At 37.2% G+C, this 25,206-nt stretch overlaps 1 protein-coding gene across 4 annotated transcripts in view; it reads right to left on the bottom strand.

Moving 5' to 3' along the window:
- Positions 1 to 1,037: 1,037 nt before the first annotated feature.
- PTBP3 (polypyrimidine tract binding protein 3) overlaps positions 1,038 to 25,206 on the bottom strand; it is a 48,038-nt gene continuing 23,869 nt past the window's right edge. For all 4 annotated transcript variants that reach the window (XM_015849860.2, XM_015849859.2, XM_015849858.2 and 1 more), the window contains 11 exons: positions 22,399 to 22,545; positions 17,009 to 17,173; positions 15,235 to 15,345; positions 14,511 to 14,685; positions 12,082 to 12,159; positions 11,254 to 11,339; positions 8,538 to 8,571; positions 7,799 to 7,891; positions 7,046 to 7,262; positions 6,093 to 6,170; positions 1,038 to 5,406 (listed from right to left, as the gene is read on the bottom strand). In XM_015849860.2, the coding sequence (XP_015705346.1) occupies positions 5,274 to 5,406; positions 6,093 to 6,170; positions 7,046 to 7,262; positions 7,799 to 7,891; positions 8,538 to 8,571; positions 11,254 to 11,339; positions 12,082 to 12,159; positions 14,511 to 14,685; positions 15,235 to 15,345; positions 17,009 to 17,173; positions 22,399 to 22,545 (1,317 nt within the window). In that variant the 3' untranslated portion in view covers positions 1,038 to 5,273. The remainder of the gene's footprint in view (positions 5,407 to 6,092; positions 6,171 to 7,045; positions 7,263 to 7,798; positions 7,892 to 8,537; positions 8,572 to 11,253; positions 11,340 to 12,081; positions 12,160 to 14,510; positions 14,686 to 15,234; positions 15,346 to 17,008; positions 17,174 to 22,398; positions 22,546 to 25,206) is intronic.

Genomic DNA, 25,206 nt, shown 5'->3' with positions numbered 1-25,206 from the left:
TTCTTAATATTACATCTTCTTTGCACATATTATATATCAGCAAACATGGATTCTTTTTCCTTCAATGCCAGAAGCTGCTTTACAAGTGAAAGTTGAAACTGTTTCTTATTAAATCATACAAGACAATTGATTTTTCTATATAAAACCATTTTACAATTTCATTTGCCCACTAAAGCCATTTTTACCAGTTGTTTGTTCTTTTTTTTAAAGATGTTACAAAAGATTACATTATTTTCTTGTGTTGGAACCACGTTCTTATAATCTGAAAAGGGATTTTTGTGAACAGATAATGCAAAATGAAGGAATTTCAACAACTTCTAACCATGCTTTTGAACGTCTTGGATACAGTACTAAAAGTAGTCCACTAACCCCTTGCCTACAGCACTATTTCACATTACAGTCTCATTTTCTTTATGGACTAAGTGTTTCATCAACAAACAGCAAGTAAAGGCCACTTTGCATTGGGTTTTCCCTTCAGAGAGGAACTTGAGAGAAAATTTTTCACATAATGTATCACTAAAACCAGTATAGCCAGTCTTTGGTCAGAAAATGAGGTGATGTTCTGATACAAGAATCTGATTGCTTAGTAAACTTTTTGTCTGCTGCTGCAGTTCTAGGTTGAAATTTTGCAGAAAGCAGATAACATGCTCAAGGAAAACTGGAAAGTGCTTAGAATAGACTAAGTGGTTAGATTCCCACTCATCATAAGTAACACAGCTTCCAGGAACTGAAAAACTGTTTACAGCAATGAGATGACATTAGTCTAATGCGAAAGCTTTCAGCATCTGTCAAGGACTTTCAGCTATGTAAGCATTTCCCTTGTCGGGGTCACAAACTATTGTCACTATTCAGGTTGGAAATATGTGGATTATGCTTGGATTCTGGCATTCTGCAGCATGCCGCTCCAAAATATGAACCCAAACCTGCAGCAGTGAAGACAATTTTATCATTAAATCTGTACTGAAGTTATAACTGATGGCCTGTATAGTTAGTGGACAACTTTCACTCTAAACAATATAAATATGCAACTCCCAGCGAAAAGGGAAAAAAACCAGAGTATTTATTGCACACAAAACAGAAGTAGATATGAGAAAACACTGCACACAGGACTACTGAAGGCACATAAACTTTGGTCCCGCTTTATGTTATATCCCACTCACCTCACACAATCAAGCCCTGATATTAAATGCTTGAGAATATTTCCATTCTTTCATGAAATAATTCACAACTTTCAACCATTAGGATTTTCTTCTAAAAGAGCAGGTGAAGTCTTGTACAGAGCAAAGAAATCATTAGAAGACTGTTAAATATAAAGGAAAAACTGTGTAATCTGAACAGTATCTTTTCAGCACAACAGTAAAAACTTTAAGTGTGATAGATCTGCTTTAGATAAAAACAGACCAGGACAAAAGTTGAAAGCATTTGAAGAACAGCAGTACATGCTAGTTGTATACAATCACAAGAAATAGATCTGCATCCTTAGCAGAAAAATACCTGAATCTCTTTATGTTATAAGTCAAAATAAATGAATCTGAGGAGGAGAAGATGCACCTGTTGTGTTGTGGGTTTTTTTTTCAGCATGGGTAAACAGTTTTTTCTGTACACAAACAGGTGGCAACACCTGCACAGAAAGTGTCATATAGGCAAGTCTCTTCAGATCCGTGGAGTAACTGAAGTACAAAAAAAAGACATAAGTCTATCTAAGAGCACAAAATATAGAAATGTAGTACCAGCAGACAGTGCAACCAAATCAAACGAAAAGTCAAATTTTCAGCCAGTGTTCCAAGGCATTTAAAGTAATTCAAAGAAGCTGAACCTTTACTACTAGTCAACGTATTACAGGTCATCTGAAAAGCCACCAAGTTTCTCTCCTGAGTTAAGAATGCCTTACTACACTTCGAACTAATGTGCTGCCATCAAACAAAAGTAGGAGTTGGAAGTAACCCAAGGCTCATTTTTGACTTAAAATACACAAAGGAAGAGGACTCTACCCTCATCCATTTCTGATAGCTGTGATCACAATTCAAGCGCCGGTGTTTTCCATGTTACATATTACAGCATGCTACACAAGTGACTTAAACAGAAATTAATAATTAATATTAAAGAAATTATAAACCTACATTTAATAACTTAACACCACTGTATAGTGAGGACGAAGCCAGAATCTTTCAGGGAGTTGTGCTGTAATAAAGTAGGCAACATATTGCTAGGTGGGAAATTAGGAATGTCTCTGACCAAGTGGTTGGCCCTAATCCCAGGGAGAAGTGAGATTAAGGCCTTTGGAGTTTCATTTTCAACCTACCTCAGCATAAGAATCTATTAAATAAAGCCTGCTCTTCTCAGAGGTACTGAGCTCATATTCTTTAGAGATTCCCAAACTGAGATGCAATAGTGGTTTTGATGAGTCAAGCACAATTACGAATCACTCATTTTGTCCTTATCCTTCACTAACAGTGCAATAGTAACATTTTTGCTTCTAATTATTCAAGGCAGAATACTGAATGAGATAAGCAAGCCTTATCTAGTACCATCATTCTGTTACAGAAACAATAAGATGTGCAGCTATTTTTGAGGCTCATCTACACTTCTAAAGCACAACTCTTTAAGAGGCAGCATTGCTGAGAAATACATAAATTTACATGTAAGCTGACAAGAATGATTCAGTTAAAGAAACAGAGATAATGACAAAAGAGATACAGGAAAAATATGTCATGAAAAAAAATAACAAAAAAAACCTAACAGAAATAACTACTATCCAGATTTTTCTAACATTACAAATCTGTATCTATTACTAATCTGGCAGCTTAAACTGTAGGCCTCCTCATTTCAAACTGCAAATACTTCAGAGCTAACATCAGTTCTAACATTAAGGCAAAATAACAAGAGTATTTCTTTTTTTTTTTTTTTTTTTGTGAAAAAGATGTACATTCTCATCCCTTCACATTTGTTTAAGCATTAAGTGCCATTAGAATCAACAAGTTAAAAGGGCATGTAATTTGTATGTTTGTATACATTTATAAGGTGATATGGAATACACATACAATGTGTGTCAATATTCATTCTCAAATTAAGGCTCCATTTCTCCTCTTTAGAATTACATTCAGGTCTAGGATGATTGCTCTGCTCTTTAACTGTAGTTCTTTTTTTAAAAAAAGTGATAAATCATATGTTATGAATAATGTCTCAGTATTAACAAACCACTATGTGAGTAACGGGGGACATTCCTAGCAACTATTTTAACTGTTATCAACATGAGAGCTAAGAAGTTTAAACACAGACATGAATTACAAATTAGGTATCATGTTCATGTGCAGATAGGACCTTTCTCAACAAGGCTTCTTACAAGATGGAACTTTGCTAAAAACATGAAGATGATATTTTCTAATAGGGCGCTCTGGGAGCTCTGATTCTACACATCTACCTACATAGTCAGCATTTTACTTACAGTCAAATGCCTTCATTCTGTTTTAGAGACCTGGAACCTTCTTTAGTATGATTAGCTGCTTCAACTCAAGTTACAGATATTAAAGTAAGGCAAGTGAGTATATCACTGATCTTACAGAAGTAATTTAGAGTAACAGTCTGAAGAAGCCTACTCCAAAACACTCAGATATTTCCAGAATTATACCCTTTGTTCTACAAAGGTAGGAGAAATTTTACAACTAATAACAATCATGAAAAAAAAAAAAAAATGAAAGAGTGGCAAAAAATTCTGCAATAGGTATAAACAAGCAAATGTAATGATGCCACATTTTAAAAAGTGATGTGTTTTTGGTAAATTCTGAAAGGAGTAGCCCTTAAAAAGAAAAAAGAAAAAAAAAAAAAAAAGAAGAATTCTTTCATGACAGAAATTCAGTAATATTCATATCTGCTTCCCATACAAAGTCTAACTGCATCACAGCTCATTCTCCAAAGAGAAATGGGCATTTTCTGAATACATATATCACAGAATCACAGAACTGTAGGGGTTGGAAGGGACCTCTAGAGATCATTGTGTCCAACTCCAATAAATATATATATATATATATATATATTTTTTTTTTTTTTCCAGCCAAATTTAGGTATCAGACAACTGCAACCAGGTAAATTCAAAGAGGACTACAGGACTGTATAATGGTTTAAACTTAATTTGCACCTCTACCCTATCTCTATACTAAAGCATCAGAAACTAGAAGTTAGAATATTACTGGGGACAGGGGAGAGCAGAGCAGAGGAAACACAAAAGTAGCAGTTGAGAAAATATTTACCAGGAAAAAAAAAGGGGCGGGGGGAGGGGTTTAAAAGCCCACACTACACTTTTCAAGATGCTTCAGATAAAACTCAAAGCTGTTGTGTCATAAGCACACAGTAAGGCACATAATAAGAAATTAAGTAAGTACTCAGTAACTTCATTGGTACAAAAAACTCTTGAGGTTTAATTTTTCATCCCCAAAGATGACCTTACCAAAAATAACTTCTTAAAAATTCATTAAGCCATCACAGACCTGAATATTTTCTACAAGATTGTAAACATTTTATTCTTTAAAGAAATGTAAAAAACTCTTTGAAATCAGGACTATTTTCTCCTCTTATTTTCTTCAAAATACTATTACACAATATCACTTCATAGTAAAATAGCACATCAAACTTTTATTCCAGGATGAAGTCAAGCTAAGACTCTAATGTCATAGCTTGGAGAAACTCATCAAACATCTTTTTCTCCACTAAGAAAAGGCACTGCCTTTCCTCTAATAATTTATACCATATGAACAGCACAAAATCTATGTTTTAAAAAAGTTATTGTAAAGATTTGCCAAAGTGTGAACACACACTCTAGTAACATAAATACTGTTCAGAGGGCATTTGCAATCAGTGCTTGGTTTCTTCAAGAAAGCCAAGCACTATTTCACATTCAAATCAGTGTTTCATACAAGTAGGGTGGATTTACCATTTTGTTAGAAACATTCTCAGTTTGGTATATTGAAAAAGCACTGTAAAATATTTCATAAGGCTAATTTAAAACAAAAATTAAAAATATATTCTCAAAAGTAAAGTTAAAATAGGAAACGATGATAAATATTATTTCTAAAGAAACATAGTCTTTTTACTGATTAACAGTAAGATTTGATCATATACTGGCAGCTGAAATCAGAAAAGATTATCCCCTAATTCTTTGTTGTGTGTATAAACGAGCTTTTTCTTTTAAGAGGCAGAATTGGTCACAGCAATTTCAGTCTCTATTTGATAATATTAACAAAACTCCAAAACAGTTTTAAGAGGACTGTTCACAGAAGTCAAATTGTGTATTTTGAGAAGGAAACTCGGAGGTGATGATTATCTCCTAGGTCATAATTGTGAAGATCAATGAGAGCGTGAACTGCTTCTTCCACAGAGCCCAGCTGGATAAGAGCCATTTTGCAATCTTTCCTGAAGTATGACAAAAAACATTATTAATCTGAACCAAATTCTCAATGTAGTAGTCAATTCAAAAAGAGTGATATAAGTATTTTTTTAGCCACATTGTATAAAGTTCTTTCTACACAAAATACAGGTGCAGTGACAGAAACAGATTTAGTAATGCACCTCATAAAACAGGGAAATAACAGAATTGTATCAATTTTGCTGATTGATAACCTACAGCCAAGCCATTCTTCCGTAACATTGTTTTCCAATAAAAACACTTAGAAATATGCCTCAAAACCCCGTGGAAAACACAGGTATTGCCTCTGTATAAGAGATTCTAGCAGATGTGATCATGTCAAAACAGTATAGCAAGATATCTTAGTGAATGCTAGAACAGATTCATTGTAATCTTTTACTTGACATTTTACTTGTACAAGTCTTGTAATTCTTTCCAAAGAAGCGGGAGTTACATTCACTTTCCTTAAACTTACCTGACTTTGAACAAATGTACAATTTTTCATTTAGTTAGTCTAGCATAACATTTTCATTTAATGATTAAAAATTTTAAGATTAGAATTAGCATAAGCATTGTCACAAGCTGTTAAGCTTTTGCCTATAGACAGTGTTATACACAAATGGCATTTCTCCAAAAAGCAATTAGCCATCTTTCAGGATGAACGACTTTCCAGCATTTTTACATGAGAACTTACTGGAAAAATCTGAAGGCTTTCACAGTAGATCCAGAACGTGCAAAAAGACTCTTAAGATAATCAAAAGAAACAGAAGGCCTGCGTAAAAACAAAACAAATGAAAATCAGCTCAATCTGTAATAGCGCACAGTCTAATAGTATCACACTGCGAGTTCTTACTACTAAATTAAATTTAACCATCTAGTAACACCCCCACTAACACTAGCCCAGCTCAAACATCTTGGCTTTGACTCTACAATTTAGCACTGCGTTGTGCTACCAGAAATATTCCAGACACAATCTATTGCTTTTCATCCCATTCCTGCCTTGGACAAATTCAGAAATCATAAAAATTAACTGGTAGCATCTGAAATACTTTTGTCTTTTAATTACTGTTAATGCACTTCACATATCTTCTATTTTGAAAGTATATTTTACTCCAAGTATCCTTTCAGAGTTATCCTATATCATCTTTTTTTTTTTTCTGATTTGAACAAAATCCTATTGTTTTCTTCCTTTTCCTTTCCCCCCAATAGCTGGAGAACACAAAAAGCCTGTGCAAATTTACATTGAGCTGTCACACACTGTTGACAATGCTCAAGCAAAGAAAAAAAGGTTGCTTCAATTTTAGAGAATATGCTTCTTAATAACTTTTTCTTAATAACTCCCTTTTTGTAAGCTTCCTGAATGCTGTGAAGACCATTCTTTAAAAAGTGTTAGAATGATTAAAAACTGTATCAACATTTCATAACAACGTTAATCCTAAATCTGATGCAGTGTAGCTCTCAAAAAGCATATCTTTAATATTCCATGAAAATTTATAACACAGAACTTCAGATGTGAAAAAATACATTTGCTCAAGAAAATATATGCTCTATTAAAACTTGTCATGAAGAGTAATAACTTTCAGCCCATATATACATAAGCCTAAAAAACATTATCTTTCCAAGAAGATCATACACATTGGTACTCACGGGATGTTGGAGAGATGTAAGGTTGCAGATGGAGGAAAGATATTCTGGAAGTTCCTAGAGCCAGGCTTCTTAAAGCGATGTAATGGGCTATTGCTATAGTCCTTTGTCAGACCGTTGTCCTCCTCTCCTTCACGAGGGAGTTGAATACTCTGATGTTTTGAAAGAGTTGTACGCATGAACTTCCCATAAAGCTTCTGTCCATTCAAGTAGCTGATAGCTAATCAGTGGAAATATCATTTGGACATGAAAAGAGATGGTCAGAGGGGAACTAAAAATGGTTCTTTGGATACTGCTCTTGCCTTCCATTTACTGACAGATTTCACATTCTCAATTTAAAGAGCAAGCTCCATCTCTACAAAATGGGCTAAGTTTTTTCCCTTCCTATCACTACAATTTAACGCAATGGAAATGCAAAACAGCATTATTCTTAAACAGCTAGATATAAGGTAAGGTATATGAAAAGTGTATGATTTATAAAAGTGTATGATTTATTAATATGATAAACTACAGGAAAACTGTACAACTTTTTAATAGAAACATTTATCAGATTAAGACTTGTACCACAATAGGCAAATCATTTGTTTACATCAAAGCAAGCCAATCAATATCAACATTTGAAAGCAAAAGTTCATATATAGAAGAGTTCACAATGATGGATTTAATTTGGTTATGATAGTCACTGACAGAAGGCAAATTACTGAACTTCATCATATTCATGATAGTTAGGACCATAACTGCCTTTAAAATCAGTACCTATTTGAGCCTGGGCTGCATCTGCCATCTGAACCAAAGCATTTTCTTTATTCTTAAACATGATCTTCACACGAAGCACATCACCAAAAGCACCTGTGGAAATTCAGAAAGAAAATGTGTCCAGAGTATTACTTCAAAAAGCACATGTGCAAGTCTGTCACTTTTCACTAAAATCTGCTTAACGATGAACAATCACCCCATTAAACAGCTTGATTAGAACATTAGTATGAAGAATATATTTCAAGCTTGTATATTATTTTTTGAGGCTCAGAAATAGGAGGGAAAAAAACAAACCAATAAGCAGAATGTCAGTCATAAAATTGCATGTCTATGTTCATCTGTTAAGTAGTGCAGGTGTTAAAAGTCCTCTCAACAGAGAAGTATTAAAGCACTACTGTGTCAACATTCTTCCCTGCAAATGACAAATACGCCAGTTCTGTAGCACATTTCCTCCGAGACAACCTTTACCTTTTCATCTTACTTTGCTTTGCCACTCTTTGTAGTCAAGAAATCAGAACACACTCTGAAATTCTTCTGAAACTGCAACAATTCTGTCCTTTTGTACCTGTGTCTTTCAGCTACTGGCTCAAAACACCATCATTTAAAACCTGCACATTCTTTTGTGCATTTTCTGGACAAAACCAGAAATTTAACTGAAGTTTAATTAACTACCACTTGCCACTTAAATAAAAAGAACTCTAGCCCTGTAGTTTCTAAAGGTATATTTGACATATCTTACCAAATAAGATGAAAAGTCCATGTGGTGTGATGGCCTGTTTAAATGATAAAATGAGTGTGTTATTTTTAAAGCCAGGCAAATGAAGAAAAATAGACCTTAAGTGCATGGTAAACTAAAAGAATGGGAGAGATTCTGAACACTAGTACCATTAAACCATATTTTTATGCACATATCAAATACATACACAGGCTAACACTTCAGCTCATGCATTTTCATCACTCAAAACTCAGAGTCTGTAATGCTGGAGAAATTATTAATATGTTAAGTGGCTTAATTACTTCAAATTGTTATTTCCAAGCTTTCTAAGACAGCATTTCATACACTAATAAATAATTTTTATCTATGCTAAAAATAGAAAAGAGCATTCATTAACTCTGTCTTTTCTAAAATGCAGTTCCCACCTAAAAAAACTAAAACTTGTTGCTGCGATGTATATTTGCTCTGTTTTAAATTTGGTCCCCATGGCCCCCTGTTAGTAATGTGCACACTATTTGTTTATACTTGAAGCACATTCAGAGTGATACTTTAATTTTGTCTGATTAAAAGCTTTGAAAAGGAAGCCTGAAATAAGTAATTTTTCTTCAGAGGTTTTTCATTAAATCCTAGTGTATCGAGTTCCCCAGTCATCAAAGAAATGAATTTCCACTCTAATCAATCCAAACTTTATCCAGCTGAGACAAGAGTTTTGCCTGTAACGGGCACTAAAAATTTATGTTGTAAGATGAATTGCAGTATAAAGTTCTAAATGGTAACTTTTTAGATATAATCACAGATATAATTAGTATTAAGTAAAGCAGCAAAGTCCTAAAAATAAGTTCGATCTATGCTTCACATTTCCTTATCCTGAAAAAGCATAGTCTCTTGTGGCTCAAAGAATCATCTTTAATAATTATTTGTACAAAGCTCAACAGAAATCTGTAATTACTTGATAAGATACACTGACAAAGCACAGTGTAATTGCTTTGTCTTACAGACCTAATCTATAGCTTTCTTTTTATGCTTAATGTGAAATTCAATCATTAGCAAGAAAAAAAAAGTATGAAATACATCAATTACTTAAAGATTAAAGGAATTGATCAACAGATTTTTAAACTTTTGTTAACATGAATATAATTTGCATTTTGACAATTACTCTTAATTTCATCAGTTTTATGGCTAGGTGAATCCAACACGGGCGTAAAACAAAGAATTTTACATCACTGTTGTAGAATTGTTTATAAGCAGTTAAGTAAAACCCAGTATTATGTTATGGCCTTCCTAAACTTACTTATTAATTAAGAGATGTTGATTGCTTCTAAGTAAGTAGATCAGTGTGTAAATTCTGAATAACAAGGGTAAGCCTCTGAAACAAACCACTGTAAAAGTAACTACCCAAGTCATTCTCAGCAGTCTTACTGTGAACACATACAAGAAATAAAAACAATTGTGTGGTACTATGAAAAGTGAATATGCATATTTATTGACCTTAAAAAATGGATGTATAGATATGTCATACCAAGGGACGCACATGCCCCTCCCTTTCAATCTGAGAAAGCTTGCCATGCTGGAATCATAGAATATACTGTGTTGGATCCAGTGGTCCTTGGGGGTTCCTTGCAAGCCCAGTCTCCACACAGCACCACTCAAACCCAAACCCTGTGTGTGAGAGAGGTGCCCAAATGCTCCTTGAGCTCCAGCAGCTCGGGGCCATGCCCACTGCCCTCTGGGGCACAGCCTTTCCCTGACCCCCTGAACCTCCCCTGACACAGCTCCCTGTGAGAAGCTGCAGCTGCCATGAGGCCTCCTCTGCTCTGGGATGAAAGATTAAGAACGTTCTCAAAGAAAACTCATTTCTCATGTTTTTATCTTCATTTCTCTTCCCTCTGGTTTCTCTGATTTCTCATGTATCAAATGAAAAATTCTTTAGCTATTCTAATGACAAAATGGTACCTTAAGAACTGTCATATCACTGAGGTATCAATGAGTTTAGCCCTATGTTGTGTACTGCCTCAAACATTTTGCATGTACAGCCTCAGACCATTCACTAATTACAAACTCACAATTACGTTGCTAAACTATTTTCTCTAAAGTAAATTGTGTTTAAAAGCTTTTCACTGCTGAACAAAATTTTTAAGGTTCATCAATAATTGAAATTAGCTCGAACAAAAATAAAGACCCCTCACAGCTTCATTTCCCTTTTCTGAACACATTCCAGGGCCTCTATATCTTTCTTGCAGTGAAAGGTCCATGACTGAACATAATATTCACAGTGTGGGCATCACTAATATTGAATACAGAGGGATGATCAGTTCCTAGCTCCTGCTGGAAACATAATTTCTGACACAAGCAAGGATGCCATTTTGCATGTACAACCTGGGCACACTGCTGGCTCATGTTCAGCTGAGCACTGACCAATATCCCCAGGTCTGTTTCTTCTACACAGTCTTCCAGCCACTCTGCCTCAAGCCTGTAGTATTGCCTGGGGTTGTTGTGGCCAAAGAGCAAGACTCAGCACTTGGACTTGTGGAACTTGCTGGCTGGGACTGATCTCCTGGTTGTCCTGCACATGCCATGTGATCTCCTTGAAGATAATCTGTTCCATAAGTAATTCTCTGATTTTGGTATTATCAGCATAGAGCTTTACTCATTTGTAGCTTCAGCTAAATTTAATTTGCAGTAAGGATTCTGGCAGCTGGTACAAGTGGTCACTTGCATCAGTACTATTGATCAAACCTACCTCGGGATTCAGATTGCTGACCATTAAAACAGAATTTCCTGGAACACCTGGATTACACATCTGTACGGATGCCACACATGTGGTGACTGAAAGAAAAGAAAGTACTCCAGGTAGATGTGAAATTGAAAGATTATAGCCTCACTTGAGACATTAAAGAAAACAAAAGCAGACTAGGTTCTTCAAAAAAACTGATCTTCAGTAAAAAATAATGTTTATACATTATTAAGGTATTCCTAGTATCTCATTGATAAAGCAAAATGCACCTCCCTCTACTGATAAAGAAATATTTAGCCACAACAACAGATCCACTAAAAAGGGGAGTTTAATTGCAGCCCAGAAATGAACAGAAATCAGCTAGCACCAAAGTATATCCTGTGCTAGAAAGGAAGAGATTGCCAAGTTTAGAAGACTACTTATTTCTCAGTTTTATACTTACGAAAGAGGAGACTTCCCCTTTCACCTTTGAATATAAAGGAAGACTTAATTCTCAGAAAAATAGATACTTAGAATTTCTTCTCTTGCAGGTAATCTTTTCCAAAGCACTGAAATTCTTCACTTATCAAGTTAAAAATTATATCAACATGTGTTTTTTATTACGGCAAGAAATTTTACAGAGTGCTATATAGGAGAATGAGAATGACCAAGATGTGTTCTGACTGCTACGCTTAAAACACACTGCTTTGAAACCAGGTTTATTCTAATACACTGCAATGCAAGCATTGATGGCTTTGGTTTTTTTTTGTCTGTTTGTTTGGTGCATGCATGTTTGGTTCTTTGATTGCTTGCTTTTTTGTTTTTGTTTTTTTTTAATTGAAGATAGAACATTACCAGCATTTTGAGGATAGCATGTGACCGGCCCAAATCCACCAGTCCCCGCATATCGTTGGAAGATCATATCTTGGGACCCTAGTAACATAAGACATCTAATTAAAACAGAGACTTTAACATTTCTGGAAAACAGAAGAGACTTCAGGGATGAGACTCAGCTGCCAGCACTGCTATTTTCACTTTCATCTGTGATTACATCTTCTATAAATGTTTGAGTCAAAAAAAATAAAATAAAAAATCCTTATAATGGAAATCTACATTTCTGTGTTTACATTTTTTTACTCACTTTTTAAGTCTAATATTAAATGTCTCTCAGTGTCCCTCCCTAAAATGCAATTTAGACAAGTTTGACAATGAAAGCCCAGCACAGATTAGTATTCATTGAAGTTCAGACATATATGGTGTAATGTTTGCTAAGTATATTTTTGTTCATAAAACTAAAATACATTCTAGAAACTTTCTGTAAGTTTAAATCATGTAACGTTTTACAATGATGAGATATCACTGTTTCCTAGATATCTGTGAGAAAGTATGGGCTAAATAATTAAACAACCAAAGCCAGTCTGAGCTTCTGAATTCCAGTAGCTATTACAGTATATTTTTCTTTTCAAGCAGTAGAACCTTTCCAGTATGTATAAATACATCAAAAAACCAGCAGCTGTAGTTACAAGCATTAACAGACTTGGAATATCAGTGTAGAAAGATCTAGCTTCAAAGGTGGCTCACAGGCTTTCAGGCTACTAAGCAGAGTTAAGCACTACCTTGGGGAACAAGTAAGCTTGTGCTAAATGCAAGCTTGATTTCTGAATTCTTTCATATGTTAGTACTCTAGACTGTCGGCTTTTTCGTTTAACAATTTGGTACACACATAATGAGCATATGAAACCTACAAATCTGGCAGTGCTTTAGTACTCAAACTTCCATCACTGACTAAAACAGCTGTGCTCACTAACAAATGGTTGTCAGTACAAATAATACAACACCCTATGAAGTATCAGTTCTGAATCACAATAACAACAAATGAAACAGACACCGTAGATCAAGTACTCATAAGTATTGCATAATGTCACACCTCCTCTTATCTGTAGTGTCAAAGCACCTTTAATTTAAACAACAGAATACATTCATCAAACCAAAGCGAGTCATTGTGTTCTTTATAATACACCAGTGTGTGCATCATGCTGACAAGTTCTGGCAATAAAGATATGAATAACTTATTCACAGTCCAAAAATGATAATGGAAACGTTAATGAAGAGATAAAGAGCTTTCATTTTGCCAAAAGCGATCTGCATGTTGCACACTGATACCAAAAATATACATGTAAAAGTAGATCTGGAACTCTTTCATGCATGTTGTATTCGTAAAATCATTTGCTTTTTTGGAAGGTAGCTTTCAAAGCATACTTGTTCATGTATCTCACCCATGCTCAATGGGTAAGGAAGATTTTAAACTTCAAAACATTCATAAAATATGCTTTTTTGCAGTGCAGTATCTCAAAAATTCTAATTTTACTATTAAGATATCCTCAAATCTACAGTAAAATCAGATGCATTACTCTGATACCTGCTTTATCATAGAATTATAGAATGGCTCGGATAGTTCTCCATCACATCTGCTTATACTTGTAATAAAATAGGAAGCACAAGTACTGACATGACTCCCAATATCTTTTTATCACATCATTCAGCTATGTGCTATTTGAACACACGTATGGCAGCATAACACAGTAATCTCTTTGATGATTTACACTTACAATAAGTGAATAATAAAGTTGAATAAACAAGCACGCACATGGTGTTTATGCCAAAAAAAAAAGCTTCCCCAAAGTCACTTCAAACAGATAATGCTTTCTCTATGCAATGGAAGTGACTTCTAAAATTTACTACAGGAACTTACTAAAATTTTCTTTTAAAAGGCAACTACAAAATGTAATTGTAATATTTGTGTATTTCTTATGGCTTATTCCTTAAAGTAAGTAGTCATTCTAAAATATCAGCAAACAAGAGCTAGCATACTTTAAAAAGTTTACTTTCAAGAAGCTTTAGGGAATCAGTCAATTTTGGATGGCTGCCACTGACTTTTCTGATATGCAATGCTCATTATATTGCCTTACACGAATGACACAATTCCACACCATCCTAAAGATACAGATTTTGATAATGCTTTTAATTTGCTCATCTGAATATATTCAGATAACCATTTATCTGAACAAGGTTTCAGATACTCATTTATCTAGAACAGGATTTTCTGCTTTCCACACAAACTTTACTGAATCTAACAATCAGTATAATACATAACATGTTCTTTTGTTTATTTGTTTTTAAAAGAATCTGTTACATAGCCTGAGAATACAAATCCTAAGAGTATGCAATATAAAAAGCATAATGATCATAATGCATATCTATCACTAAAAATAAGGGCTTCTTACCAAAGGCAGCCATTACAGCTGGATCTAGGGATAGCTGTCCTTCAGCAGTTGGAAGGTCAAAGCGAGTGAAATCTCTGCTTTTGTCATTGTTGTACTTCACCCTAAGGCTTGTTAACTTGGAGAAATCAATGCGTAATGTGCAGCATGAATTGTAGATATTTCGGCCATTCAGAATCTGGAAACAAATAGTTAAGTTTAGGGAGGAGTAGGAAACACAAGAGAATCAGCCCTGCAGGCCTCAAAGTCAGTGCAGAAGGAGGGTACGATGCACTCCATGCACAGAGCAGCTGCTCCCTGCAGCCCAGGAGAAGCCCATGGCTGTGGGCACTGCAAAGAGCAGATCTTCCTGTGCAGCTGTGAAGAAACCCCTGGTGCAGCTCTGGATGTGGCCTATAGAGGTACAGCCCACAGCACCACTAACACCCCTGCAGGAGCAGGGGCTGAGAGGAGCCCAGAGTGGAGCAGGAGCTGACTGCAGCCCATGGGGAAACCAGTCTGCTCCTGAATGACTACACGCCATCCTGGAGCAGTTCTGTGTGCTATACACATTCTTACACTTGATGGTAGAGTACCACTCTCTTACTATTGAGGGTTGTCAAAGTCATTCTAGTGCAACAAGACAGTTAGAATGAAAGGAAGTCAGTTAGTGAGCAAGCTATCAGTAACGTTATGCATAATGGCCATTTTACATGTGAAACAAACCAGCTGAGTACACTACACTTACCATTTTGGCATAATATGCATTCTCTGGTTCAGCATATTGAATCAAGGCTTGAAACTGATTGTTTCTTGTAAAGGTGACAATCTTCAAGACAAATCCAAACTTACAGAAAATCTGAGAAGAAAGAAATACGGAAATTTCAAGCAATTTCTGCAAATTGATGATCAAACATATCTCTTAAAGGGCTAATGTGTCTACAAATTAATAACATAGATCCACTGTCCTAAGTGGAAGACATAGAAGGAAACAAGGAAGACAAGCACTCACTTGAGCCCCATCCTTTTATTAATTTATAAATGTATCAATTTATAATTGAGTGGTGTTTGATTTACTCCAAAAGCAGACACTGTAGAAAAGTCTTTAAAGGCTGAAATTTTGTATACATATATATATATATATATACATATACACATTCAGAATGAGAGCACGTAATATATGAAACGTCAATTCCATTAACTTTCCACAATAACACAGATAGGTTTCTTTGCAGCACTATGGCTATGTATCACGCACAAAGTGCTGCTTTAATTATAGGACAATGTCCCTTATTATGAACTCCATTTGAGTTCCCTTTTCAAGTGTTACCTAATTTTCAAGACCTATTGCAAAAATAGTTAACCTACCGTTATTGGCCAACTCAAACACTGAAAAATACAGTTTTGATGCATGGAAGTAAATGTTAGTGAGATCAAAGTAATATAATATGAATCTCTTCTTCCACTGTCTGTCAATATCAACAAAACAAGAAAAACAGAACACCAGCAATAACAAAAAGCACACAAGGTTAGATCCAGGAGTCGCTGTTTCATGGATAACTGTGCACTGCTATGCACTGATAGTTAACTGATAGTTTATTCTGAGCACACTAATAGTTTAAAACAATTGACATGCAAGCCGTGTGATTTACTACTGAGTAAATAACATCTGAAGGTATAAACAAAAGTTTAGATCACAAAAGTTTTGACTTCTAAGTGACAACTAGTAGCATACAAACTAATCCATATTGGCTGGGGAGATAAAGGGAAAAAAATGAAGAGGTAAGAGGAAAAAGCAAATGTTGATAATAAGCATTTGAGATGCTAAGTAAAGCAGCAAAAACATCCTTGTCCAGACTGCATCTCCTTGTAAAATATTGATAATCATTTTAAATCACATTAACTCAGGAAAATCATATTAGGGGCATGTTTTCTGTTGCAAAGATTTACTGATATTTATAAAAGCTTCAAGTATGAAATTCTTTGCAATACCTGAAGAAAAATATTTACAAATCCTTGATAACCACAAGCAGAAGTTACAGTAATGTCTTTCACAGCTATAGTCCACTACGATAGTTCTCCTTGAGTAAAGCAAGTGACATTCTAAAAGCTGATGATAGTTTAAAATATTTGACCAAACAACTATACCATACTATATATAAATTCAAAGCAGCAATTTGAGTTTATTATTCCTTCCACAGAATTCTTGCTATGATTTTAACTAAGTTAAAGAACTGTAAACCAAAGAAGAAACAAGCAAAACCAACCAACCAAAACAGAAAAAAGTCATGAAAAGCCAACTAGAAAAGTCCTGTTTAGCTGGATTTTTTTAAAGTAAAACCAGTTCAAGCCTAGATCACTAAATTACAGTAAATCATGTTGGAAGTGGCAGTCTTTATTCAAACTGAGTAATGCAAAACTGAAGATACCTAGGTACTTTAAAAAAAACAAAACCCCACAACTATTTATAGTGGCAACACAGAATCAGATTTTTTTCTATGTGTTTTACCAATTCTTATTACCTGATGCAGCACGTCTAAAGTGACAGGGTAGTAAGCATTTTCTACAATGATTCGAAGAACAGAACTTTGACCTGGACAGAGCCCACCTTCAGCAGGATAAGCACTTGTAACAGCCATGTTTCCACACGGCGCAGCATTCATAGCTTGCAATGCAGCTGGAGCACCCTGAAATCATGACACAGCAGATCACAATTAACATACACACATACAAACTATTTGTGTTTAAACAAAGATCTCTTACAAAAAAAAAAAAAAAAAAAAAGCATGTGCATTTAATGTGCAACGTTTATAGGCATATTCCCTCTTTGTAAATGTCTATGGAAGTACAACAACATGGTAATGGATTTCCAACCAGCCTGTAAAGCACAAACTGGTTGGTTTGCTTTATTAGGATTTGATTCTCTTCAGGAACTGAGTTTTGACAAACACAAGCTTAAAGGCGCGCATCCTGTTTTTTCTCTTCCCAGCCACAAAATAACACACCTTTAAATTCACTCACGCCACCTCACAGGAATTTGAGAAGTCTGTATACTCATTTTTGATGGGCTTTTTTCAAAAAGATTTTTGGATTACTTCTAAGAGCCTTGCAGAAAGACGTTTCCAAACATAGTGTTATAACTTGAAGCCATATCTCAGTAATAATCTTCTCTTGGAAGAATGACTAACCATGACACAAGGTGTGGATATTACCGAGTTTCATGTAAGCTTCCAGAATAAACTGTCCCTCAGAGCTGAGCCTAGATATTAACACATCAGTAACGTAATGCTCAGTTGCTAAGCTCTCTAAAATTTAAATAAAATACTCAAGTGAAAGGGTCATAATTGAAAATATATATATTTAAATATATACATATGTATTTTTAAAAGTAGGCAATACTGTTTTTGTAGAGGATGTGACCCATATCATACCTTTGAATCGTGTTGCCTTATTTACTTGTTTTTGCAGGTAACAAACCAACCCAGCAAAGAGACAAATGATATTGACAAATGATAACTTCCATTCCCTTTCTCCTGTACTGAATGGGAAGGGGAGGAAGCAACAGTCAGCAGTGAAGGGAGCAGAAGTGAAAGGAAAGTCTTGCAGGCAGAGGTTTGGGTTGTGTTGGATTTTGGTTTCGTAGTTTGTTTGGTTTTTGTTCTTTTTCTCTTCAGTTCTCACTATCCTACTCTATTTTTAAAGGGCAAAAAATTACGTCCATCTTCCTCAAGTCAAACGAGCTTTATTTGTGATGGCAGCAGATGAGTTGTCAGTATCACAGCTTATGAGTTTCTTCATGATATTTCCTTCTCTTGTCCTGCTGTGGATGGAGTATGCAGCTCAGTGTGCACCTGACAGACTTTCAAGGTTTACACATGACAGGCATATAAATGTGTACTTGAAATCACAGTACCATGGTTACTTTAACAATAATGAAGCTCATGACAGATTTCTAGGTAAACTGATCTTCCAAGTGCAGTTCCTTAAGGTGTAATATGCTGACCATAGAGATCACTATTGCTGAGACAATTCTGCTACATTTTTCCTCTGAATCCTAATGTATTCAGCATATTTCTCCAGAAAACTGTTCATTTTTTAACTGCCGAGTTACAAGCTGAATCACAAGAATCCAGGAAGCACCAGAGCTATAAAGCAGAGAGTAGAACACAAAGCTGGAAGCAGGAGAAATATTTCTAGCTCATTTTGACAGTAAAATGCTGGTAGGTGAGTTCAATTACTCACCGAATCGCTACTCCAAGGATATCTCAAGCTCTTTCAGTTTTTAATACTGCTAATTAACAAGAAATGCTCATTAAAAAAGTATTATTAATGTCAGATTTCTGCTAGAAACCTCATCCAGAAGTCCAATTAGAGAGCAATTAGTCTTTAGAGTAGCTGTCTCTGGAAATATCCCTTAGTCATTTCTTCCCCAACTGTTCAATACTGAATGTAAAACCGATCACACTAGTGCTGTAAAATATAAATAAAACATTAAACATAGGATTTTTTAAACAAATTACGTACTTTCCATTCCAATTCATAAATTCATCATTTAAGAGCTTGCTTTTGTATAGTTCTATGTATTGAGAGATATTACAAATGTCAGCTTGTACAAAGGGCACAAGTAAAAATATAATATGTCCATCAATGGAGCATGGGCATGTAGTTTCTAGAGATCAAAACCCTGACATTATATGACTATTATTAGTACAAATTTCAGCAGATTCAGGTAAATGAATCTAAGCCCTTATCTTGCATTAAGATCCACTAAAAAAGGGCAATAGAGAGTATACTCAGTCAATGCAAACTGAATATATAATTAGACACTTGCGCATCTCCTACTAAACCTTCTCAGTAAAAATTCCCGTTCTTTTCCTTATACAGAAGGCTTGTTCTTTCAAAATGAAGGCACAATCATCCTATGACAAAAGGTCTTTCACACTGTTAGCCTTCAAGATCCCTGATGCAGCGCTCTGCCAGAGAAAAGTTTACATTTGACAAATACCATTAACAAAACAATAACTCATTATCTTATTTTTAAGAACAGGAAGTTATCTAGAATATCTTCATGGAACTGGACATCACAAAGCAATTCCTTCTGACATTACACACAAGAAAACAAAAAGATATCTTGGTGCCAATAAGATAAATACTTTTCAACTGTCTGTGTTTCATATAAGAAAATAATACTAAGAGCTGTTATCTCTACATCTGCAAGACATAATATGCCTCTTAGAAAACAAATATGGCTACATAGCTATTTGCTGAGAATTTATCGCCAACTGTAGGAAAAAGGGGGTTAGGAAATAAGATTAGTATATGCGAGAAAGAAGTTGTAGATAATAGCTTCCATGTACCAACACTTTAGATATATTTGAAAACAGAAAAATAATTTTGCAGCAGTTTTGACTATTTATCAACTGGTAGGAACAGAGAGCTCTGAAGAATTCACTAACTTTATCTGTTAATTCCCAGAAAATTTATGAAGTTCTTAGAATCTACAAAGAGAGAGAGACAGAAGCACTTCTTCCTTCATATTTTATTGTTTGATTTATAATCTGTGGTTCAAAGGAAAAAAGATATTTTTTTCCTTTGGAACATATAAGAGCGCATAATGCTTCCTCCCCAAGAATAAAAGAGTGTATTTAACTGACGCTCTGGAGCAGAATGGGGCAAACAATTTACTCTTCAGCCCTGAATACAAACTGGGACATTTCCAGAAGAACTAGAGAACTTTTTTGCAGTAGGTAATAAACACTACTGTATCTATATTACATCTCATAGGAGAGGGAAATGAGGTTCTCCTGAAAAAGTAAAGTAGAACTTAAGAAAAAGTCCACCATACAAAAAATACAGTGAATAGATTTGCTTCTTCAGAAACATACATCCATGTCAGCTGACTGACCTAGTAGAATGATTCTATTTTGTTTTCTAATTGAGCACAGTCTCAGTCTCACTTTGTGTAAGCAAGACAAGAGCATCCCAAGTCTTTGACCAGCTGAAAATACTATTTAAAAAAAAAAAGTTGTGGTTGAAGGTACCTTCAGAGATTGTCCAGTCCAATATCCTTGCTTCAAAGAAGTCGCCTAGCTTAGATTGCTCATGACTGTTCCCAGTTAAGTTTTAAATGCCTCCAAGGATGAACACTCCATAACATCTCTGAGTAACACATTCCAATGTTTGGCCATGCTCAAAATGAAAAGCTTTTTATTTGCCTGCTTTTTATTTCAGTTTATGAACATGGACTCTTTTCAGAGATGCTCAGTGACAAGAAAAGAGGCTGCCTCACTCCTCTTCAGGTATTAGCACACACTGTAAGATACCCCTGATTTCTCTTCCCCAGACTGAATAAACCCAGCTGTCTCTGCACTTGTATGACAGATACTACAGTTTCTTAACTACCTTCATGGCCTTTTGCTGGACTTACTCCACTACATCTATGTCTTTCTTGTATTGAGGAGTCCAGGAATAGACTCCATATTTGTGTCTCACCAGTGCTGAACAGAGGGGAAGAGTCATTCCCCATCAATCTGAAGGCAGTCCTCTGCTTTCTGCAGATGAGGATGCTGTTGGCCTTCTTTGCTAGAATGAAACACCACTGCCTTACAGTAGAGTCCATGAGCAAACACAGATCATTCTGTAGGCTAGCTAGCTGTTTTCCAACTAGTTGACCCCAACACACAATTGTTGCTCAAGTCTACTCCTTCCCAAGTGCAGGAGTTAGCATCTTCCTTTGTTGAACTTAATCAGATTCTTATCAGTCCATTTCTCCAGCTTGTCTAGTTACCTCTCAAGAATAAGCAGTGCAACCACCTGGGATGTCAAACTCTCCTCCCAGTTCTGCAATTATCATTACCCAAAAACATGCTGAGGATGTGTCCCATGTCATCATTATGAAAATGAAGACCACAGAATCACAGGGTTTGTGGATGGAGGGACACCATCAAGTCCAACCCTCCTACTAAAGTAGGTTCCCTAAAGCAGACTGCACAGGAAAGCAACCAGGTGGGTTTTGATTACCTCCAGAGAAGTAGATCACAGTCTCTCCAGGCAGGTTGATCCTGTGTTCTGTCACCCTCAAAGTGAAGAAGTTCTTCCTCTTATTCAGATGGAACTTCCTGAGTCCCAGGTTGTGCACATTACCCCTTGTCCTGTCACCGGGCACCACCAAAAAGAGCCATCCACTTGACTCCTTCCCTGTAGTTATTACTGCTATAGTTACACTGGTAAGACCCCTCCTCAGTCTTTTGTCAAGACTGAGCAGCCCCAAGTCTTTCAACCTTTCCTCATGTATGGAATGCTCCAGGCTCTCAGTCACCTTTGTGGCTCTCTACTGGACCCTCCCCAGCAGTTCCCTGCCTTTCTTGAACTGGGGAGCCAAGACATAGACACAGAAATATTTCAGATGTGGCCTCATTAGGGCAAAGTGGAGGATCACCTCCCTCACTCTGCTGGCCACGCTCTTTTTAATTCCATTAAATACCATTGACTTTCTTGGCCACAATGGCACACTGCTAGCTCATGGTCAGTCTGCTATGACATCTTTCTGCATATTAAGATAACATCCCTATATTCCTCCAGGGTCACCTGGGCAAGCCTACACCTCTCCTATGACTCCTTTTTTATTAAGTTCTGACAGGAAATACTTGTTCATCCATGCAGGCTTCCTGCCCTCTACACTGGACTTCCTGGCCATGAGGGCGGCCATTCTTGAACTTGAGCTCCTACACAATAATTTTAGAGGTACCGAGTCCCTTTCTGAAACAACTCTCTGTTTAGATTACAACTGACAGAAAAAAAAATATATCCATTATGATATGATCATTAATGTAGTATTTAAGTAGAAAATAATCTGTTCAGTAATGTAAGTTATGTATAATTCTATCTTACTAAATGAAAATATCATACTTACAGACTGAGTAGGTAGACCGTCCGTCTTAAGTTCTCTGTAGTTGGAATACTGAACATACACAGGCTGATTGTGGATGTGAGGCAAAGCAGTAGAGCAGTAGTTCACCATACTAATAGCATTTTCCTCAGAAGCCATTTCCAACAAAGCCTACAAAAGGATTATAACAGTATTCAACATTGCTTTGTTTACAGGAAAGAACAAAACATCAAACCATAACTTATTCCTAATTTCACTCTCATTAGAAAAAGTGTGAAAGTGACTAGGGTACATCTCTTTCTCCTTCACACACCAACATAGAGGGACTTATCAAAAGAGCTTTAAACTAGCTACAACAGGGGGAGGGGACAAAACAGGGCTCACCAGAGATGAGCCTAGGGGAACAATGCTTGAGCTGGGGGTGAGGCAGATGACTCAGCTGAAGTGCATCTACACCAATGCATGCAGCATGGGCAACAAGCAGGAGGAGCTGGAAGCGATTGTGCATCAGGCGAACTATGACCTAGTTGCTATTACCGAAACATGGTGGGACAGCTACCATGACTGGAGTGCTGCGATAGGTGGTTACAAGCTGTTCAGAAGAATTAGACGAAGAGGGAAGTGTGGTGGTGTGGCCCTTCATATTAAAGACTGTTTTGACGTTGAAGAGCTTGGGGTTGGGAATGATAAAGTGGAGTGTCTGTGGGTAAGGATCAGGGGGAAGGCCTGTAGAGGCAACATGTTGGTGTGGGTCTGCTATAGAACGCTTAATCAGGATGAAGAGATGGATGAGGCATTCTATGAACAGCTTGTGGAAGTTGCACAATTGCCAGCACTTGTTCTCATGGGAGACTTCAACTTCCCTGATATATGTTGGGAATATAATACAGTGCAGAGGAAGCAATCCAAGAGGTTTCTAGAGTGTGTGGAAGATAGCTTCCTTACACAGCTGGTACAAGAGCCTACCAGGGGTGGTGCCCTGCTAGACCTGCTCTTCACTAACAGTGAAGGACTGGTGGGTGATGTGAAGGTTGGGGACTGTCTTGGGCAGAGCAACCATGAAATTGTAGAATTCTCTGTTCTTGGAGATGTCAGAAGGGTGACTAGCAAAACTGCTCTCTTGAACTTCCAGAGGGTGGACTTTGACCTGTTCAGGATGCTTGTTGCAGGGGTCCCTTGGGAGTTGCTCCTTAAGGGTAAAGGGGTCCAGGAAGCCTGGATGCTCCTCAAGATGGAAATCTTGAAAGCACAAGAATGGGCTGTCCCTGAATGCTGTAAGGCAAGCCATAAGGGAAGAAGACCAGTGTGGATGAACCAGGAACTACTGTTGAATCGTTGAGACTCCAGAAGAAAAAGAGTCTGTCCTCTGGAAGCAGGAACAGGCTACTTGGGGAGATTACAAGGAAGTTGGTAAGGTATGCAGGGAGGAAGTTAGGAAGGCAAAAGCCCAGATTGAACCCTGACTGGCCACTACAGTAAAAGAGAATAAGAAAACGCTCTACAAATATATCAGTGGTAAGAAAAGAACCAAGGAAAATATCCATCCTTTACTTAACGCACTGGGGAATGTGACCACTGAAGACAAGGAGAAGGCTGAGGTCCTCAGCGTCTTCTTTACATCTGCTTTAATGGGCAAGCCAGTTATCCTCAGGGCACTTTATGCCCTGATCTGGAAGCCTGGGAAGGAACACAGAATACACCCCTAGTGATTCAGATGGAGACAGTTAAAGAGCTCCTCCTCTACCTGGATTGTTACAAGTCCAGGGGACTGGATGGGCTCCACCCTCGGGTGCGGAGGGAACTTTCAGGGGTGATTGCTGAGCTACTCTCTGCCATCTACCAGCACTCCTGGTTAACTGGAGAGGTCCCGGAGGATTGGAGGCTTGCCGATGAGACTCCCATCTACAAGAAGGGCCTTAGGGAAGATATGGGGAACTACAGGCCCATCAGCCTGACCTTGGTACCAGGGAAAGTTATGGAACAAATCATCTTGGGTGAGATCACACAGCATGTGCATGGCATCCAGGGGATCAGGCCCAGCCAGCATGGGTTCATGAAAGGCAGGTCATGCTTGAACAACCTCCCATGGTCTGGACAGATATACCCTCCTTTGGGTAAGGAACTGGCTAGAGGGCTGTGCCTAGCGGGTAGTGGTTAATGGAGTTAAGTCCAGCGGGTGACCCATTACAAGTGGTGTCCCCCGGGGGTCGATACTGGGGTCCATCTTGTTTAGTATCTTCATTGATGACCTAGTTGAGGGAATTGAGTGTACCCTCAGTAAGTCTGCAAATGACACCAAGTTGGGAGGTGGTGTTGATCTGCCTGAGGGTAGGGAGGCCCTTCAGAGGGATCTGGAAAGGCTGGATCACTGGGCTAAGGTGAATGGCATGAGGTTCAACAAGGCCAAATGAAGGGTCCTGCACTTTAGCCACAATAACCCTATGCAGAACTATAGGCTTGGGGCAGAGTGGCTGGATGACTGCGAAGAGGAAATGGACCTGGGGGTGTTGGTTGATGCTCTGCTGAACATGAGCCGACAGTGTGCCCAGGTGGCCAAGAGGGCCAATGGCATCCTGGCCTATATAAGAAATAGTGCGGCCAGCAGGAGCAGAGAGGTGGTCATCTCCCTGTACTCAGCTCTGGTGAGGCCACACCTCAAGTTCTGTGTTCAGTTTTGGGCCCCTTACTACAGGAAAGACACTGAGGCCCTGGAATATGTCCAGAGGAGGGCAACGAAACTGGTGAGGGGTCTGGAGCACAAATCTTATGAGGAGCGGCTGAGGGAGCTGGGATTGTTTAGTCTGGAGAAGAGGAGGCTCAGGGGAGACCTCA

The sequence above is a fragment of the Coturnix japonica genome, chromosome Z, assembly GCF_001577835.2.
Source record: "Coturnix japonica isolate 7356 chromosome Z, Coturnix japonica 2.1, whole genome shotgun sequence".
NCBI lineage: Eukaryota > Metazoa > Chordata > Aves > Galliformes > Phasianidae > Coturnix > Coturnix japonica.
Note: the sequence above shows the minus strand (reverse complement) of the source record. Positions and strands in the feature narration are given on the sequence as shown.